The sequence below is a fragment of the Phycodurus eques genome, chromosome 11 (assembly GCF_024500275.1).
Source record: "Phycodurus eques isolate BA_2022a chromosome 11, UOR_Pequ_1.1, whole genome shotgun sequence".
Classification (NCBI taxonomy): domain Eukaryota; kingdom Metazoa; phylum Chordata; class Actinopteri; order Syngnathiformes; family Syngnathidae; genus Phycodurus; species Phycodurus eques.
The window spans coordinates 12,056,242-12,069,634 of NC_084535.1; the positions used below are offsets into that span (position 1 = coordinate 12,056,242).

Sequence of the window (13,393 nt, forward strand, 5' to 3'; positions counted from 1 at the left end):
CCTCCCAATGTTATGACTAAGTTTATATTTGTTAGATTTCTTTTTCACAAAATTATATTCTTGTAAAACTTCTTGTAAAATATAATGACTTGTTTTATTCTCATAATTGTACATCTGTTTTTTCCCGAACCTTTTAAGTGTATTGTGAACAAATATGGAAGGAAGGAGGCAGGAAGCAGACGGCAACTTAGTGTGTGACAATGAAATTTTATTGATTCACAGTCATGATTTGGATGAATGGTGATTTGAAATGACTCAGCCAGTGTTTATCCACATTAATCCCCCATTTTTTTCGAGCACAAAGGCAATGATCACTTCCATACATTTGTACCAGAGAAATAAAAGGCAGGGTACAGATGGGGAGAATTGTGTGTGTGTGCATCACAGCAAAAAGCAACCAACCACATGGACACATGTTAAATGAGGTCTAAGTCCCTGAGAGCTCAGCTTTCGATGAATAAGATTATAAAGAAGCACCGTGTGGCTCACACTCTCACTGGCCATAGGCATGCTACACTTATAGGAGGGGCACATAAGAGTAATATGGAGAACATTAACCCACGGTCTCTACGGAACTGCATACAATTTTAAATAACACATAGACTATAAACATGGCAATTGTACATAACCGCAAAGCGAAAGCAAACACTCCTTTCAAGTCTGCTATTTTTTTGTATTTGGTGTAATGCTGTTGATTTTGAAATGCAAGCAAATTAAAGGCTATTTTAGAAAACTAACAAAAAAGTCAATTGATCAAAAGTAAATTAGTTCGGTTTATAGTATGAGTCCTAATAAAGCCAGCTTTTGTAATAAATTAGTAGGATTTTGTATGAAAAGTATTGGAATGAGAATACGTGTTCTGTTTATATCTTTGTTGTATTTGTAGTTTGACAATGGGTTTTTATTTCATACAATTTCCTCGTGAAAATATTGCTTAGAACAAGTTCCACGGTTAATATGCAATAAGCTAAACACAACAAAAACATTCTGTTATGCAAATAAAATGCAGTTGAATGACTGTTAAGGCTTAAGAGTAAAAACTAGTATTAGGGCCACGCTGAAACGAACAAAAATATTGAAGCATTACAAGAAATGAGTTGTGTATTTTCAAGAAAAAAAGTCAGTAGTTTTAATGTGTGAATGTCATGTCATGAACCTAAACATGACAATCTGAAAGCAGCAACCAATTTTATTTTCATAATAATGTCTTTTTTCTTTTAAAATATATTTTTTTCTGTAAAATTATGACTTTTCTCATATTACACCATCCATTTATTCATTCATTTTCTGAGCCGCTTATCCTCACAAGGGTCGCGGGAGGGTTGGAGCCTATCCCAGCTATCATCGGGCAGGAGGTGGGGTACACCCTGAACCGGTTGCCAGCCAATCACAGGGCACATATAAACAAATAACCATTCTCACTCGCATTCATGCCTACGGGCAATTTAGAGTCTGCAGTTAACATACATGTTTTTGGGATGTGGGAGGAAAGCGGAGTGCCCGGAGAAAACCCACGCAGGCACGGGGAGAATATGCAAACTCCACACAGGAGGGGCGGGATTTGAACCCCGGTCCTCAGAACTGTGAGGCAGATGCTCTCACCAGTCGTCCTCATATTACACCTTTTTATATTAAAAAAAAAAATTTAAACTTAATTTTGTAATGATTTTTCTTTTCTTGTAGAATTTTGACTTTTTCTCACAATGTTGCAATTTTTATCTTTTTTTCCTCGCAAAATTGCGTCTTTAGTCGAGAAAAATGCTCTCATAATATTGTTACTATAGTCTTGGAAAATCAATCAAATTTTTCCCCTCATAGTTTTACGACTGAATTTTCTAAAAACTATGACTTGTTTTGTAAAACAGATTAACAGAAACAGATTAGATTATTTTAAATGGCATGACTACTCTTGTAAAATTATTCTTTTTTTCTTCAAATATTAGGACTTTCTCCTTGTAAAATAACGGTTTTATAAAAACTTGACTAATATTACGATTCGATTCTCATTGTAGTATCTTTTGTAAAATTTCACCTTTATCCCAAGAAATTAATTTTATTTTCTTACAATTTACTTTTTTTTCTTGAAAAAATAACTTTCCTCACAAAATTGTCTTTTCTCATATTACTAGGATTTTTAAAAACAATTGTAAAATTAAAACTTTTTTTTTTCAGTGTATCCCTAATAAAAGATCAGCAAAAACGGAAAGTGAGTTTAGTGATGGTTTAGCTCGGCAGATGTTCACAAAAATAAGAAACCTGTGGACCATGTCGATGTTTGTCTCTCAGGAAAGCATGTTATTCTCTTATCGGTGAGTATCAGTGTCAGTTTGTGGCCTGCCTTCGAAAAGGCTACTCTGGTAATAAAAAATGTATATCTGCCTGTATATTTCTAAAAACTTAATCATCTCCCTCTAAATCAAATCTTTCAGCTGGTTGTCTCGCATGAGACATTTACAAAAAAGCAGTCTTTCTATAATTCTATAGGCAGCGGTTCCAGTGTGCATAAAAGTACACACTATATAGTCTTAACCCTAACCTTAAAACTAACCCAAACAGACATAATTAAAAGGCTTTTTTTTTTTTTTTTTTTTTTAACATATATTTATATAACTCTCAAAGCCTGCTGGCATGCCTGCCACCAACATGTGGTTGTCACACTGGTGTTCCCTCCCATCCAAAAATCTGGGAGAGAAAATCCTTACAGTTGCATTTTAATAACCACATTGAAAATAGAATAATTCATCTGTATCTTGTAAAATGTCCCCAAGCTATGATGGAAAGGAAAAATGGGAAAAGAAAAACTCTAGACAACAAACCTCTTATTGAATATGTTGTGTGAACCCTATGAATAAATTAAATATCAGTATAAATAGTACATGTGCATATGAAAACACCAACCTTATATTTCACTGTAATAAATGTTTAAAATAAAAATAAAAAACTATAAAGCATATACTGTATATTCTGAATAGGTCGATAGCTAATTGAAGATTCCAAGAATACCGTTGTAAAAAAGATAAAGTGCTTTGTTACATAAACCTATTACTAAATCTTGTCACATGGTTGAGATGATAACAATTGTTTTTGTAATAGCCAAGGAAATAAATCAGAAATGACCTAATTCACTGTAAAAAAAATAAAATAAAAAAATAAGTTGGACAGTCCAGCATTGTTTGTGATATTGACCTAAAATTCCAAAGCATTTTTCATAAGAACAGCTGATCCAATAAGTGTTTCTACAATGCCTCCTGATTGATTTTTAAAAACAATTTTATATAAATATCAGATTGGGTACAAGCTTTACCAAGTACTCCTCCACTGTCTTAACGACAGATTCAATAATATTCCATGTGTTTTTATGTTTTGAAACATCGTAGTAGTCCACATTGACCTTTTTTTTTTAAATAAATGAGTATGTGGTATTAACATACTTAACTAGAGTAATGCTAGCCAAAAGCTGCGTGTGCCGCTGTTGTCGTTGGCCGGTCTAGTTGAGTCTCATTTGTGTGACATTTGATCCGCTGCCAAACAGATTGCTGTTCTTTGTTGTTGTGGGTGCTAAGCTTCCCGAGGGCCTTGGAGCCACCAGCCTCTGCCCACTTCGAGGAGCGCCCAGAAGGCTTTTGTGTCAGGATGCTCTACACAAAGTTGTTTGTTATTTGCCTCTGGTGCTCGAATAGGTCTTCGGTCTCTGCACTGTATGCGTCTCCTTGAAGAGGGAAAAGATGGTCAGAAGTGACAGAGCTGGGCGGGCGGGCGTGGAGGGGAAAAAGTCGAGGAACCTCAGTCGGTGCATACCTGCGTGACATCCGTACATAAAAGCTCTGTGGCCGTCGTACTTGCAGCGACACCGCATGACGTTGTTCATGAAGTCCGACTCGGCCATGTCCATTGAGGGATTGACTTCCACCTGACAGACAAACGCAATCATCATCAGTCTATTCTGGTTGTTGATCTGATTTTGAGCTCAACGTTTCAATTTAAAAAGAGTTACTGATAGGACGACAGTGGTAAGAGAAGTTACTGCGAAGTTAGACCGGGTTGGTGTCCAAGTACTTTTGTTCAGCGTTTGTGTTTTTGCGTCATGATAGTTGGAGATAATTGCCTTTAAGCCATGTTTTTAGTGGTCACGGGTTGTGTTCTACTTCCCGATTTTGTTCCATTGTCATTGGCTTGACACTAGGACTCTCAGCTCTTTGTGAAGAAATTTATTTGGATATTTCTTAAAAGTGTGGTACATTTGATATCTTCTGTTTTGTTGTGTTTTTTTTGGGGGGGGAGGGCTGTTTGACAAGGAGGAGCAATGAGTGAAGGTATAAATTGCAAGGTTAGTTTAATTCTTCCAAATTTGGCTGGCCTCACAGTGGTCAAATGAGGGATCATTGTATCTCAAGGAAGTAATAACTTTCTTATCCAAACCATTTTCAAAAGATGTCAAACTCAATAAACTCAAATATTTCATTAGTCTAATAGCATAATTGCTGAAGTCATTTTTAATTTACCCTCACAATATGAAGAAAAAATACCATTGTGCTTTGTTTTTTCCTTGTAGCTGTGTAGATTCTGTAATCCAGGTCATGGTAATAATTAAATGTTGAAAGGAGGTAACGTCTCCTTGTTTGTTCTAATTTTGTTGTTTTTTCTTGTTTTCCAAAAAATGACCTACTATAAGAATTGTTTTTGTTTGTTTGCACGATTGCTATCACCTTTGGAATGATGCTAACTTTTTGTCGTACAAAACAGAGCATACCAACAGTATATATTTATTCTTGAGATAAATCCCATTAATTGTAAACACCAAATAAAGACATTCCACATTATGCAAAAACACAATAACCAAATGAGGAGAAAAGCTCATGTAACTTTACAGTTGTGGTTCACATCAAGTGGTTGTACTGCCACATATCGACAAGAAGCTACTGTAGCTTACAACAAACTTGCATACACTCTGCTGTAAGAAAACATGATTTAGACTCCAATCAAAATGCTGGAAGTTATTCCGACTATAGCTTATTTTTGCAACTTATTTCACCATGCACTTTAGAGACACTCTGTTATTTCGCAGCTCTTTAACTGCTGATACTGACTTTTCTCTTAAGTGATAATGGCAACAAGTCATTGACTGTAATAGCTGTTCTGTAAAAATGCACCACCCACTTTAAACACTGGTTACACAGTTACAGGCAGAAAGGCGGCAAACTACAAAGGAGAAGTTTTTCATTTCGGTTTAATTTCTGACAGCGTCGTCAAAATGATCCCAGTTTACGTGGAATAGAATGTTGTGATTTGCATGCCAGGAAAATAGTTTTGCGAAGAAACATGTATCTAAGAAATATGCCTCTTTTGGACATAATTGTACACTTTACTGGAGGAACATTATAAACAGTCCTGTGGTTTGCCATTGTTGTTTTGATTGTGATGTTGTAGCACATGCTGACACTTAACACGAATTTGAGTGATTCAAGTCATTTTCGAAAACGTTCACTGAGGTGATTTTTCCACTTCCAAATTCTGTAGTACTATGTCATCCTGCACAAACCACACCGTTAACACGCTAACAAACAACAATGGAGAAGAATGTGGCTGTACTTGCGGTTGGCCAAGGTAAAAAGACAATTTGGTATTCAAGAGAAGACTGATGGCAGCTACAGCAAAGTAGATACTGTTATTGCTTAGCCAATAGGCACAGCAAGAGGATTAGCAAAAATTAGCATGTGCACTTATTTTTGTTATTTCTCAATGTGTGTGGTAGAATAATTCTGCAATGACGAATATGCTTGCCCAATGAGCAACCAGCATTGGTTTACTTCATGTAAGTTACCAGTACTTTGATTGTAATCAAGACCACTAACCGAGACTAAGACCACCCTCAATGCTTGTATGATAACATTTGTAGAAATGTATAAAATCTAAATTATGTAATATGCATAGACCAGCACATATTTTCATAGTTTTCAAACTGTTTCTCTAGGAATTGTTTGAAAAGTATGACAGTAGATGATGACTCAAGCTCCACCACTGCTGACCCTGCAGTTTTTGGTCTTGAGAACAAATCTATGTATGAGTCACAGACAATACCAAGATATTGAGAGAAAGACACCTCCAAAAGTAGTCTTAAGATGGGTCTGGACAATATTTTTAGCATTTAAATGGCCATTACGTTTTAAAATGACTCCTTACTCAACAACTGCCACTTAATTTTCCGTGTAAATTTGTGTTTTAAACTTTGCGTGAGAGGCTTTAACACAGTTTGTGTTGCCTCACAACAAAAAAAAAGTGTGTTGCTTGGTTAGAAAGTGGCTATAAAAGTAAAAAGAAACTGAGCAGGAGGAATTCCTTGGTGGTAAATTAGCCTTGTCTAATGGGAGGGGGAGCGCAGGGGGAGCTTCACGAATAGTGAGGTAATCGTTAACTTGGGTAATTGCTGTGTTTCATTAGCACGGGGTGGCTCGAAGGGAGGGTCTGTTGCATCTGTAGTCAAAAGTCAGAAATGTCAACTTAACAAGGTTAAATACAAAATGCTACGCCAATTCAGCCTAATTTGCGTCGTCACTTTGTGAGTCCTTCTTATGAGTGAATTATCTCTTACCTTCATTTATTTCCTCCACATAGAACACATAGAACTTTACAATTGTAACTAGCGTGCTCCAAAGACATCTAGTCACCACTCAAACACGTGTGATGTGTTGATTACACATAAATTAAGTAAATGTTGCTCCAACAGACAAGTGTAATTACAATGAGTGAGTGTCTCAGAGGAATAGCAGTAATTATCACCCAAGAGTTCCCACATGTGAGGCCATTGACAAGCTGCAGGCGGCTGCGTAAAATGTGCGGGATGGGTAAATCTGTGCGAGCGAAATGGAGGATAATGACGAGCTGAAGTCCTTGATGTGTTTTACTCTGGTGACCGCAGACCTGATGGACTGGCCGAGGTTCAAGTAATGACAGAGAGAGAAAGAGAGAGAGAGAGAGAGAGAGAGAGAGAGAGAGAGAGAGAGAGAGAGAGAGAGAGAGAGAGAGAGAGAGAGAGAGAGAATATGGTTGAGCTAGATTGGGAGGTCGGGATGTTAACAACGAAAATAGATGTACAGTATATAACCGGCAACCAACCAAGAGAAAGCCCTGAGCCTGTGAGAATCATTGGGTGTAAACTTGTCACTTTAAAAAAATTATGTCCAAAGTTTGCTTCGAGGACCTTTCCCTCGTCGACAGTTTTAGACTTCACAGTTTTCTGGAATACAGCATCAAATGCAGTGGTTGAACTTGCTTTTTAAAATCATGCAAAGCTTGGACCATTTCAGCGCTGCAAGAGCATGTAGGAAAAGCGTACTGACCTGAAAGATGTAATCTCCAGGCCGCACGTCCGTCACATCAACCCACTGACAGTCAATATCGTGCCGGTATGTATCCCAGCAACCCACAGAGATACCCTGATCGCCCATGTTGTAACAGGAAAAGCGCTTTTGAGCACCTAAAACACAGCAAAATCCAATACAATTCCCATCATCATCATCATCAAAGTTAACTTCATGCTTCATGCCACTTTGTGAATCACATTTTGTTATGAATGTTGCTTTTTCATCCATGACATAACAAGCAAATGGAGAGTGAACAAACACCAGCACAGCAGCAATCTAATACATTAACCACTAAGTCAAACTCCACACTGCTGCAGCTGAAATAGCGGTATTAATTTCTTGCTACTAATGCAAAAGTGCAGATTTGGGCAGCGGGGGCGTGGGACGTGTGAATGGTGGCAAACATTACCGTCGGGGCAAAAGGTGTCCTCCAGACAGAAACTGGCCTTATGTCCCTCTGCAACCCTGGTGCCATTGAGTGTCAGAAGGTCATAATGTGTGAACACCTCAATGCTGTGGTAATGCCTGGGACGAGAGAGAGAGAAAGATGGGGAGACCATGTAAGAAAGAAAGAGCTTCGCAATTGTTGCCAAAAGTACTCATGCTACGTTGTGAACAGACTCACAATTTGTTTTTTAAATAACAACTGGGGGGGGGGGGGGGGTGGGATTACACCTTAGGAGTATATACGTGTATTAGGGGTTGAACTGATGAGTCGACGTTTCAAGCTTGAAGTCGGCTAATCGCTAATCATGTGTTCTTGTTGTTGTCTTTTCTCAACCCTCTGCTGCCATCGCCGGAATATTACGCTCTGTGGAGCAAATGTCCAGCCAACAAGGCGACAAGGTCTTCATACATCTGCCCAGTTCAGGGAGTACAAAACTAAGCTGGTGGTGGTTGAGAACAGCGGTTTAGCCTGGCTAACCTTGGCTGTACCGATCGCAACTGGTCTAAAAACATTCACAAGAGTAGCGGTGAGAAGTGAAACCGGGCCATGGTGTAAAAAAGGTTGGGGACCGCTGTACTGTGCTAAGAAAATATCAATAAGAACAATATCAATAATAATTGCTTAATCGACTTTGAATCAACTTTTATCACATTATAGTCCAATAAGAACAACAATATCAATAATAATTGCTTAATCGACTTTGAACAAACTTTTATCACATTATAGTCGACTACAAAAAAATCTTTCGTCGTTCCACCCCAAACATATGTGCTTTTTTTTCAAATTAGACTGATCATTTTTTAAATGCCAGAAAATGTTTTGGCTGACACAAGACAACTAATTCGTCACAAATTATTTTTGGAACAATTCTCTTAATAGCGCCATGGACGGGGAATATCTTGCTTCGTTGTATCTGTTGCCATTGTTGCTAATGCTCCCTGGTTCTAGTTCCTCCATGTTGCTACTGTTCCTGTTTTCCCACCTTTTAAGTCCCCAAGATCTCAACCAGTCAATCAAAATCTCAGCTGCGGTTAGCTTTACTTTAATTTCTGGCTTTTTTTACGTTGTGTTGTCATCCGAGGAGGTTGGAAAAAAAGGAGAGAAAGTGCAGATATCTGTTTTCAAATGCAGGGAGTAAAAGTAAAAAGATCTTAAGGAAAGTAAATATTCAAGTAAAGTACAGAAACCTGAAAAACCTACTTACAGTAAGTGCACGAACAAAGTATTTGTACTTCATTACTTCCCACCACTGAACATGCCTTTCTGTTTAGCAGCGGTTGACACTGAATGAACACTGCTCCCCTATGGCGTGTAGCCTCATGACCTCACTGCTTGAACATGAACATGGGTGTCACCATAACACCTCTCACAGAAGCTTGTTTTAAAGCCAGCATCGCTCGACCTGTTTACCTGCACTCGCTGAATGGAGGCCTTTGAACGCCGCGTTCGTAGCGCTAATGTGTTGTCGCAACAACCTACGGCTGCCTTGGCTGACCTTTGTACTCCCGCGCGACTTCGCTAAAGGGATCGCTTCACACGTGCAGGGACACGACAGGCGCTCCATGTTGGAGATATGACCTGTCTGGGTTCGTACACATTCTCTAAGGTCAAAGTCAAGCATTTTCTACCTTTTGTATAGGTTGTATATAGGTATCTTGGTGACCCACTTTTCCACTGCACGGTACCTACACCTCTCTACTAGTTTCTACCAGTCTATGTCTGGAGCCAACGATTGGCTGGTGACCAGTCCATCCATTTTGTGCTCATCTGTGTTAGGATCGTAGGTGAGCTGTACGCGGTGTACACTCTAGACTGGTTGCCAGTCAATCACAGGGCAGCAATAGGGAAGCAACCATTTACATTCACACCAATGGACAATTCAGAGTTTTCAGTAACCTAAACTGCATGTTTTGAGGATGTGGCAGAAAGCTGGAGAACCCCAAGAAAAAGCATGCAAACAACCAGGAAAAGATCCATTCTGCACACAGAAAGGCCCGTAATCCCTGCAAATTAATAAATAATATACATTTATTGAGGTGGAAAATAAATGATCCTTGCTAAAAATCTTTATGTTATTTAAACGTCTCCTTCTTCTCTCTTAAACCCAACGTGACGGGCCTTTTGGTGCGCACGTCATCTAATGCAACAGAGCTTGCCAAGTGCTCGAAGTGGAATGATGTCCACCAGAGCAGGCGACCACTCTTCGACTATTCACAGCTGCTGACTAAGGTGACAAAGATTCTTGTGTTAAGATGGTGGGCTTGCATGCTACCAGCTGATTCCTTGTCATAATCTACTTGTTTTCTTTCCGGCTGGTGATTAAATTAAATATAACTCTAAATTACTCCACACGGGGGCCATTAATGCATGTTTTCCAAAAACCGTAAGTCATCTGTGTCCAGGAGCCTCTAAAATAAATGACCACATGCCTAACCACATCATCCAGCATATAGTAAAGCGTTCTTTCCACTGCAATAACTCTCTGCAACACCTGTAAATTACCCTGTGCTGGGATGTCGTACCTGTGACACTGGTGCCACGTCCAGCTCTCCCTCGTCGCTTTGGGTCGAAAATCGGAGCGTCCCAGGTTCATGATGCGCGAAGAGAAGCGCAGCAGGCGTCTGTGGCCGTAGGGCCAGTTCATCCGGGCGGCGGAGGAGGACAGACAGTTCTCCTCATTGGCACAGCTCAGCAAGTGGAGCGGCCGGTCTTCCAGGTAGGCCGTATCCTGGACTAACTGGGCATCCAGAACGAGGTCGGGAGCCGCTGAAGCAGGACAGACAAGCGAGAATATTTTAAAAAATCTATTAAAAATGAGATTTTTTAAAATGTATTATTTAAAAATGATTGATAATTTATTTTTATCTTAATCTATTCTAGATTCACATTTTATCTTTGATTATTTAGATTTTATTTTTAATGATTTAAATGATGGTATTTCAGATGATTTATTTATATTTTATTTGATATCATTGATTTTAATTTCATTTTATACTATATAGATTTTTGAGGTGTTATTTTATTTTACGTATTTAAAAAGTTGGGGTTTTATGTCCTGATTATTGTGTAAGTAAAATGTCTTCCTCTACGGGTGATATCACTCTTTTCATGCATGATGACACGCGAGACCTCATTTTAGCACCCATCAAGGTGTCAACTCGGCATGAGTTTTGCTTTTTCTTCGACTTTTTTGCAAGACTTCCAAAAGAAGCAGCAACATGCATGTTTTCGGAATGTGGGAGGACGCCTGCAAAAAGAACCCTGAACCTCAGAACTGTGAGGCAGATGTGATAGCCACCAGGCTTCCATGTTACCCTATAATACATAAACACACTAATTGAAAACGTACTACAACAATTGTCTGGTTTTTTTTTTCATTTTTTAACTTTGTCGTGTGACAATAAATGTTCTTGACATACAGTATATTGTTTTCTTACTCTCTGAGCAGGTGACCCCGGCCGCCTTAGGTCCCCCCCCTCGTGGACAGTGCATGTGGTTGTTACGGCGACACTGCTGAATTGAGAACTCGGTGCCGACGCAGTGAGTTCCGCTGAGGATCAACTCGGCTGCATTTGGGTCGCTGGACCAGTACCAGGTGTCCTGGTGGAAGGCAAGGGGCCGCTTGTAATTATTGTAATTCATCAGACTGAATTAAAGGCTGCGACTATAGATTGACCTCCATCTCTTCATTTGTTTATCTGTCTTTCATTAAAACCTCTGACAGATTGAAGGAGCACTACAGTTAATCAAAGAGATGGAACTGGTCACTCAGGGCATTTTTGATTAAACATCAAAGTAATGGAGGCATGTGGTTTCATTTGAAATAAAAAAACCCAAAAAACCCTGATGGACTGATGTGGTGTCACGTTCAGGTTACCTGATGTGCACTCGCAGCAAATCCCAGACCCAGCTGTCTGCACACCACCATGGCCTCGTTGATACCCCAGTTCTCACTGCAGACCGAACCCCAACGCTTTCGGCTGCCCACTTCCATCAGCACCTCTACTCGGCCCTCTGAGGGAACCCTGCCACCAGCTAGACGCACCTGCAGACACATTTAAGATTATTTACCTTTGACTGGTGAGGCATTCATGAGTGTTAAAGTGGTGTACAGTATTTGTGTTCTTCATACTGTGTACTCGGTGCCGGTTTTAGGGATGTTACAGCGCACTGAAGCATCTTGGCTGTGTTTGAACGTCCACGGTTGAACCTCCTGGAAGAAGCAGTCGAGAATGGAGCGCTCCGTCCCCATACACTGCACACTGTTCATGTGGATGGGTCCAGTACCTGCACAGGTCAGAAATTTTGTTTTTTCACAGTTTGCTTCATCTGCTCTGAATTGGGTTCAGTTTCAACAACCATGTTATCACTCTTTTTTATTACTCTTAAGAATGTAAACAGGAAGAAGGTTCCAGGTTAAAAAAAGCACTACTAAACACATCATGGAGCAAAACTGTTTTTTTTGTTGTTGTTTTTTTATAACCTTAATTAGTACGTATAAGGACAACCTACCATTCTACAGTACCCCAGCAAACAGCCAAATGCACACGTTATGCATCTTCATGCAGTGGAAAAAAAAATAAAAATGATCTCAATTCAGCGATGTTATTGGTCACACACAAACATTAATAAGTCAAGTCCTTGGCCCATTTGAACTCTCCATTGCTAAACCAAACAGCAGCACCGACCTTGTAAACATTCTCGAAGTGAAGTGTGGAGTCATAACACATGTTGAAAATGACCCCCCCACCTCCCGCTGCAGTATTAAATATGAGCTTACATTATGTGGAGATGGCAACTTTGGCAATTCAGTACACTGCCGTCACTCCACAGCTAAGTGATGGGTTTTCTTTCAGCCCAGTAAGCCCCATTTTCTTGCCATTTATTCATTTTCATTTTGTTTTAAACACCAGTTTCACTTGACATTCGTTGAATTTGTTTCATGACATTCACATCTCAAATCAATTCTCCCCACTAAACTGAATTGAAATGCCATTAATTTGTTCCAAACACCCCGAAAAGCACATTTTGTTACATTTTGAATGAAGAAAAATAGTACTGTATTGTAAAATATTAATATAAAATAATTTTAAAAGAATATAAAGAAGTAAACTGGTTTTATAAAGCGTAATTAAGCCAAAAGTGACACACACACACACACTTTAGTACACTGGTGTATTGTGCCTTGAAATGGAGTGGCCTAAAGTGTGCTTTCTCTCTCTCTCTCTCTTGCTCTCTCTCGCACACTCTCTCTCGCTCTCTTCTCTCTTTCTCTCTCTCTCTCTCTCCTTCCCTCACTCCCTCCCTCCCTCCGTCTGGCAGCAGGGACTGAGGAGGGAATACCTAGCAAGCAAGAGCTCAGAGGACACCTCGCACACTTTTCAGGATTTCTTAATAGCACAATCACTTGCAATTTTCATGGCTGGCTCATTTACAGCAGAAAAGAAGATACTCGAAATACATGACATGCTGAGCAACTGATGTTTATGCCGTGTGGGAGAAAGCACAACTGAGCAGCTGTTCGAGAAATTTATTTGTAAACACATTTGTTAGTGAACCGAAGTTCCACCTAAAGTGCTACATT

At 39.4% G+C, this 13,393-nt stretch overlaps 1 protein-coding gene across 1 annotated transcript in view; it reads right to left on the reverse strand.

The window, feature by feature from the left end:
- Nucleotides 1–219: 219 nt before the first annotated feature.
- Nucleotides 220–13,393, reverse strand: part of loxl4 (lysyl oxidase-like 4) — a 34,256-nt gene continuing 21,082 nt past the window's right edge. Inside the window, exons 8-15 of the mRNA XM_061690720.1 lie at nt 11,942–12,096; nt 11,687–11,854; nt 11,247–11,409; nt 10,332–10,575; nt 7,771–7,886; nt 7,338–7,474; nt 3,799–3,910; nt 220–3,709 (exon numbers count right to left, since the gene is read on the reverse strand). Coding sequence (XP_061546704.1) covers nt 3,639–3,709; nt 3,799–3,910; nt 7,338–7,474; nt 7,771–7,886; nt 10,332–10,575; nt 11,247–11,409; nt 11,687–11,854; nt 11,942–12,096 — 1,166 coding nt within the window. The 3' untranslated portion in view covers nt 220–3,638. The remainder of the gene's footprint in view (nt 3,710–3,798; nt 3,911–7,337; nt 7,475–7,770; nt 7,887–10,331; nt 10,576–11,246; nt 11,410–11,686; nt 11,855–11,941; nt 12,097–13,393) is intronic.